The sequence below is a fragment of the Cucurbitaria berberidis genome (assembly GCF_010015615.1).
Source record: "Cucurbitaria berberidis CBS 394.84 unplaced genomic scaffold K460scaffold_11, whole genome shotgun sequence".
Lineage (NCBI taxonomy): Eukaryota > Fungi > Ascomycota > Dothideomycetes > Pleosporales > Cucurbitariaceae > Cucurbitaria > Cucurbitaria berberidis.
In genome coordinates this window covers 8,169-14,610 of record NW_024468945.1, presented here as the reverse complement: position 1 = coordinate 14,610, position 6,442 = coordinate 8,169, and the positions used below count along the sequence as shown (strand labels likewise).

The following is a 6,442-nucleotide window of genomic DNA, read 5'->3' as shown; positions in this document are numbered from 1 at the left end:
CCTAAAGTCCCGTTTGTTTTTACAAATAGGCACTATTTGGGGTCTGTAGATAGCTGGCTTTGCTAACTGTCTATCAAATCTCTGGGGATACCCCTGCTAAATATCCGCGCTTGCGTGCGTAATGAGGCAATCGTGGGTCTTCTCCTCCTAAGGTGCGTATAGTGCGGGTCTTTTTTAGCAGCAACGCTAGTAATGCCCCGTCTCGGACCGCACCTTGGGGAACTCAGTGGGGGCAACTGAATCGGTTGCTTGCAGCGTTGGTGCCCCGTGTACTTTTGTAGTAAGCAGCTAGCGCTGCTTTGTGCGGCTACCTGCTTAGTACTTTCTGCTCCCTCTAGGGGGTTTGTGCCCGCGTGCCTTGTGCGCCCGGGTGTAGGATCGTTACCTGGTTGATTCTGCCAGTAGTCATATGCTTGTCTCAAAGATTAAGCTATGCATGTCTAAGTATAAGTAATTATACCGTGAAACTGCGAATGGCTCATTAAATCAGTTATCGTTTATTTGATAGTACCTTACTACTTGGATAACTGTGGTAATTCTAGAGCTAATACATGCTGAAAACCCCAACTTCGGGAGGGGTGTATTTATTAGATAAAAAACCAACGCCCTTCGGGGCTTCTTGGTAATTTATAATAACTTTACAGATTGCATAGCCTTGCGCCAGCGACGGTTCATTCAAATTTCTACCCTATTAACTTTTGATAGTAAGGTATTAGCTTACTATAGTTTTAACGGGTAACGGGGAATTAGGGTTTAATTCCGGAGAGGGAGCCTAAGAAACGGCTACCACATCTAAGGAAGGCAGCAGGCGCGCAAATTACCCAATCCCGACACAGAGAGGTAGTGACAATAAATACTGATACAGGGCTCTTTTGGGTCTTGTAATTGGAATGAGTACAATTTAAACCTCTTAACAAGGAATAATTGGAGGGCAAGTCTGGTGCCAGCAGCCGCGGTAATTCCAGCTCCAATAGCGTATATTAAAGTTGTTGCAGTTAAAAAGCTTGTAGTTGAAACTTGGGTCTGGCTGGCAGGTCCGCCTCACCGCGTGTACTTGTCCGGCCGGGCCTTCCTTCTAGAGAACCTCATGCCCTTTACTGGGCGTGTTGGGGACCAGGACTTTTACTTTGAAAAAATTAGAGTGTTCAAAGCAGGCCTTTGCTCGAATACGTTAGCATGGAATAATAGAATAGGACGTGCGGTTCTATTTTGTTGGTTTCTAGGACCGCCGTAATGATTAATAGGGACAGTCGGGGGCATTAGTATTCAATTGTTAGAAGTAAAATTCTTGGATTTATTAAAGACTAACTACTGCGAAAGCATTTGCCAAGGATGTTTTCATTAATCAGTGAACGAAAGTTAGGGGATCGAAGACGATCAGATACCGTCGTAGTCTTAACCGTAAACTATGCCAACTAGGGATCAGGCAATGTTCTTTTTTTTAACTCGCTCGGCACCTTACGAGAAATCAAAGTTTTTAGGTTCTGGGGGGAGTATAGTCGCAAGGCTGAAACTTAAAGAAATTAACAGAAGGGCACTACTAGGCGTAGAGCCTGCAGCTTAATTTAACTCAACACAGGGAAACTTACTAGGTCCAGATAAAATAAGGATTAACAGATTAAGAGCTCTTTCTTAATTTTTTAGGTAGTAGTGCATAGCCGTTCTTAGTTAGTAGAGTAATTTGTCTGCTTAATTGCGATAACGAACGAGACCTTAACCTGCTAAATAGCTAGGCTAGCTTTAGCTAGTTGCTAGCTTCTTAGAGGGACTATCAGCTTAAGCTGATAGAAGTTTAAGGCAATAACAGGTCTATAATGCCCTTAGATGTTCTGGGCCGCACGCGCGCTATACTAACAGAGCTAACAAGTTCTTTACCTTAGCCAAAAGGTCTGGGTAATCTTGTTAAACTCTGTCGTGCTAGGGATAGAGCATTGCAATTATTGCTCTTCAACGAGGAATGCCTAGTAAGCGCGTGTCATCAGCATGCGTTAATTACGTCCCTGCCCTTTGTATATACTGCCTGTCGCTACTACCAATTAAATGGCTTAGTGAGGCCTTCGGACTGGCTCGGGGAGGTTAGCAATAACTACCCCAAGCCGGAAAGTTCGTCAAACTCGGTCATTTAGAGGAAGTAAAAGTCGTAACAAGGTTTCTGTAGGTAAACCTGCGGAAGGATTATTACCAATTTTCGGGGGGACTTTAGTCCCTGTCTAAACCCTTGTCTTTTGCGTACTATTTGTTTCCTTAGCAGGCTCTGCCTGCTAATAGGATACTATAAAAACCCTTTGTAATTGCAATCAGCGTCAGAAAACACATAATAATTACAACTTTCAACAACGGATCTCTTGGTTCTGGCATCGATGAAGAACGCAGCGAAATGCGAAAAGTAGTGTAAATTGCAGAATTTAGTAAATTATCAAATCTTTGAACGCACATTGCGCCCCTTGGTATTCCATAGGGCATGCCTGTTCGAGCGTCATTTGTACCTTCAAGCTCTGCTTGGTGTTGGGTGTTTGTCCCCGTTTTATGCGCGGGACTCGCCTCAAAGCAATTGGCAGCCGGCGTACTCGCCTTGGAGCGCAGCACATTTTGCGTCCCTTGGCCTGAACGCTTGCGTCCACAAAGCCTATACTTTTGCTCTTGACCTCGGATCAGGTAGGGATACCCGCTGAACTTAAGCATATCAATAAGCAGAGGAAAAGAAACTAACAGAGATTGCCCTAGTAACGGCGAGTAAAGCGGCATTAGCTCAAATTTAAAATCTAGCTCTTTCAGGGTCTGAGTTGTAATTTGCAGAGGGCGCTTTGGCGTTGGCAGCGGTCTAAGTTCCTTGGAACAGGACGTTACAGAGGGTAAGAATCCCGTACGTAGTCGCTAACCTTTGCTGTGTAAAGCCCCTTTAACAAGTTAAGTTGTTTGGAAATGCAGCTCTAAATAGGAGGTAAATTTCTTCTAAAGCTAAATACTAGCCAGAGACCAATAGCGCACAAGTAGAGTAATCAAAAGATAAAAAGCACTTTAGAAAGAGAGTTAAATAGCACGTAAAATTGTTGAAAGGGAAGCGCTTGCAGCCAGACTTGCCTGTAGTTGCTTATCCGGGCTTTTGCCCGGTGCACTCTTCTGCGGGCAGGCCAGCATCAGTCTAGGCGGTTGGATAAAGGCCTCTGTCACGTACCTCCTTTCGGGGAGGCCTTATAGGGGAGGCGACATGCAACTAGCCTGGACTAAGGTCCGCGCATCTGCTAGAATGCTAGCGTAATAGCTATAAGCGGCCCGTCTTGAAACACGGACTAAGGAGTCTAACATCTATGCAAGTGTTTGGGTGTCAAGCCCGAACGCGTAATAAAAGTAAACAGAGGTAGGATCCCTTTTAGGGTGCACCATCGACCGATCCTGATGTCTTCGGATGGATTTGAGTAAGAGCATAGCTATTAGGACCTAAAAGATAGTGAACTATACTTAAATAGGGTAAAGCTAGAGGAAACTCTAGTAGAGGCTCGCAGCGGTTCTAACGTGCAAATCGATTGTCAAATTTGGGCATAGGGGCAAAAGACTAATTAAACTATCTAGTAGCTAGTTCCTGCCAAAGTTTCCCTCAGGATAGCAGTAACGTATTTAGTTTTATGAAGTAAAGCGAATAATTAGAGGCCTGGGGGTTGAAACAACCTTCACCTATTCTCAAACTTTAAATATGTAAGAAGTCCTTGTTACTTAATTGAACGTAGACACTTGAATGTACCGTTACTAGTAGGCCATTTTTGGTAAGCAGAACTAGCAATGCGGGATGAACTAAACGCAGGGTTAAGGTGCTAGAATACACGCTTATTAGACACTACAAAAGGTGTTAGTTTATCTAGACAGCAGGACGGTGGCCATAGAAGTCGGAATCTGCTAAAGAGTGTGTAACAACTCACCTGCCAAATAAACTAGCCCTAAAAATGGATAGCGCTCAAGCGTGTTACCTATACCCCGCTGCTGGGGCAAGATTTAAGCCCCGGCGAGTAGGCAGGCGTGGAGGCTCGTGACGAAGCCTTGGGGGTGACCCCGGGTCGAACGGCCTCTAGTGCAGATCTTGGTGGTAGTAGCAAATACTCAAATAAGAACTTTGAGGACTAAAGTAGGGAAAGGTTCTGTGTAAACAGCAGTTGGACACAGGTTAGTCAATCCTAAGAGATAGAGTAATTCCGTTTTAATGTTGGCGCTTGCGCCGCGCCCTTAAAAGGGAAGCCAGTTAACATTCCAGCACCTGAATGTAGATTCTCCGCGGCAACGCAACTGAGAGCGGAGACCTTGGCGGGAGCCCCAAGAAGAGTTCTCTTTTCTTCTTAACAGTCTGTCACCCTGAAATCAGTTTGTCCGGAGCTAGGGTTCAATAGCCAGAAGAGCGCTGCACTTTTGCGGCGTTTGGTGCGCTCCCAACAAGCCTTAAAAATCCGCTTAAAGAAATAGTTTTTATGCTAGGTCGTACTCATAACCGCAGCAGGTCTCCAAGGTAAAAAGCCTCTAGTTAATAGAACAATGTAGATAAGGGAAGTCAGCAAAATAGATCCGTAACTTCGGGAAAAGGATTGGCTCTAAGGGTTGGGCACGTTGGGCCTTGGGGAGAAGCTTCTAGCGCAGAAGGGCACTAGCCGCAAGGTGGGCGCCTTTCAGCGCTGGGGTGCAGGCACCCTTGGCAGGCTTCGGCCGTCCGGCGTGCGTTTAACAACTAACTTAGAACTAGTACAAACAAGGGGAATCTAACTGTCTAATTAAAACATAGCATTGCGATAGCCAGAAAGTAGTGTTAACGCAATGTGATTTCTGCCTAGTGCTCTGAATGTCAAAGCGAAGAAATTCGACCAAGCGCGGGTAAACGGCGGGAGTAACTATGACTCTCTTAAGGTAGCCAAATGCCTTGTTATCTAATTAGTAACGCGCATGAATAGATTAACGAGATTCCCACTATCCCTATCTACTATTTAGCAAAACTACAGCTAAGGGAACGGGCTTAGCCAAATTAGCAGGGAAAGAAGACCCTGTTGAGCTTGACTCTAGTTTGACATTGTGAAAAGACATAGGGGGTGTAGAATAGGTGGGAGCTTCGGCGCCGGTGAAATACCACTACCCTTATAGTTTTTTTACTTATTTAATAAAGCGGAGCTGGGCCTTACTGCCCAACTTCTAGCGTTAAGGTCCTTCGTGGGCCGATCCGAGTTAAAGACATTGTTAGGTAGGGAGTTTAGCTGGGGCGGCACATCTGTTAAACTATAACGCAGGTGTCCTAAGGGGGACTCATGGAGAACAGAAATCTCCAGTAGAGCAAAAGGGCAAAAGTCCCCTTAATTTTGATTTTTAGTGTGAATACAAACCATAAAAGTGTAGCCTATCAATCCTTTAGTCCCTCGAAATTTGAGGCTAGAGGTGCTAGAAAAGTTACTACAGGGATAACTAGCTTGTAGCAGCCAAGCGTTTATAGCGACGTTGCTTTTTAATCCTTTAATGTCAGCTCTTCCTATTATACCGAAGCAGAATTCGGTAAGCGTTGGATTGTTCACCCACTAATAGGGAACGTGAGCTGGGTTTAGACCGTCGTGAGACAGGTTAGTTTTACCCTACTGATGACCTTGCCCCAATGGTAATACCGCTTAGTACGAGAGGAACCGCGGTTTTAGATAATTGGTTTTTGCAGCTGTCTAACTAGGCATTGCCGCGAAGCTACTATCTGCTAGATTATAGCTAAACGCCTCTAAGTTAGAATCCATGCCAGAACAGGGTAATTTCTGCCTGCACTAGTCAGATACAAATAGGCCTTTAGCCTAGAACCTTACCAGGCCGGCGTTGGCAGTCTTATTGAAGTTAGGGCTGCTAGCCGGCGTATTGCAATTGTACAGTGCGCAGGATTGAATCCTTTGCAGACGACTTAGTTGTCTAGCCAGGTTGTGTAAGTAGTCAAGTAGCCTTGTTGTTACGAGCTACTAAGCGTAAGCCCGCCGCTAGCTTGGTTGAATATGGGATATATAACCCTCCCCGTTTGTTGAGAAGCAGCAAAGTCTGCAGCAAGAAAAGGGGAGAGTGTTACAGGTTTGGGGCCCCAACCCCTTAAACTGGGTAGGGGAACGCCCACCTAAACTCTTAGGGCGTTCCAGGCACCTACCCAGGCTGGGGGGGCTACCCGCTCAATGTAAGCGGTGTTAGCCACTCAAGTTGGAGGGGCTAACTACCTGAGCCAGGCAAGTCGGCGAGGGGGACGGGGACGAGGTGCCTGGGAGGCGGCGGTTTTTTTTTTGTAGTTTTTGTTGCGTAGAGAAGTTGTTCAAAAATCCAGAATATAAATTCTAGAAAAGCAAACCCGTTTCAAACAGCAGGCCACGAAATCAGGAAAAGAAAATGGCAAATGATAATAATCAAGGCGTCTAGTAACCTACAAGTTACTAGACGGTGGAATTAAAATAAATAAAGC

The 6,442-nt window shown here is 45.4% G+C and overlaps 1 protein-coding gene across 1 annotated transcript, besides 8 other annotated features; it reads right to left on the bottom strand.

Annotated features, from left to right (window-relative positions):
- Positions 1-910: 910 nt before the first annotated feature.
- Positions 911-1,266, bottom strand: K460DRAFT_297859 (uncharacterized protein; the record flags this gene model as incomplete). The annotated part of the gene is made up of 2 exons (XM_040929736.1): positions 911-1,027; positions 1,171-1,266. Coding segments are annotated over 2 exons (213 nt in total), but the record flags the coding sequence as incomplete, so codon positions are not given.
- An 856-nt stretch (positions 1,267-2,122) lies between these two features.
- Positions 2,123-2,258: a sequence feature (Protein overlapping with rRNA (K460DRAFT_297842, KAF1839853.1) was converted to a misc_feature.).
- A 56-nt stretch (positions 2,259-2,314) lies between these two features.
- Positions 2,315-2,463: a sequence feature (Protein overlapping with rRNA (K460DRAFT_297842, KAF1839853.1) was converted to a misc_feature.).
- Positions 2,464-3,192: 729 nt separating this feature from the next.
- Positions 3,193-3,306: a sequence feature (Protein overlapping with rRNA (K460DRAFT_425277, KAF1839852.1) was converted to a misc_feature.).
- Positions 3,307-3,381: 75 nt separating this feature from the next.
- Positions 3,382-3,426: a sequence feature (Protein overlapping with rRNA (K460DRAFT_425277, KAF1839852.1) was converted to a misc_feature.).
- A 740-nt stretch (positions 3,427-4,166) lies between these two features.
- Positions 4,167-4,324: a sequence feature (Protein overlapping with rRNA (K460DRAFT_297877, KAF1839851.1) was converted to a misc_feature.).
- Positions 4,325-4,393: 69 nt separating this feature from the next.
- Positions 4,394-4,454: a sequence feature (Protein overlapping with rRNA (K460DRAFT_297877, KAF1839851.1) was converted to a misc_feature.).
- A 265-nt stretch (positions 4,455-4,719) lies between these two features.
- Positions 4,720-4,904: a sequence feature (Protein overlapping with rRNA (K460DRAFT_297773, KAF1839850.1) was converted to a misc_feature.).
- Positions 4,905-4,958: 54 nt separating this feature from the next.
- Positions 4,959-5,070: a sequence feature (Protein overlapping with rRNA (K460DRAFT_297773, KAF1839850.1) was converted to a misc_feature.).
- Positions 5,071-6,442: the final 1,372 nt, after the last annotated feature.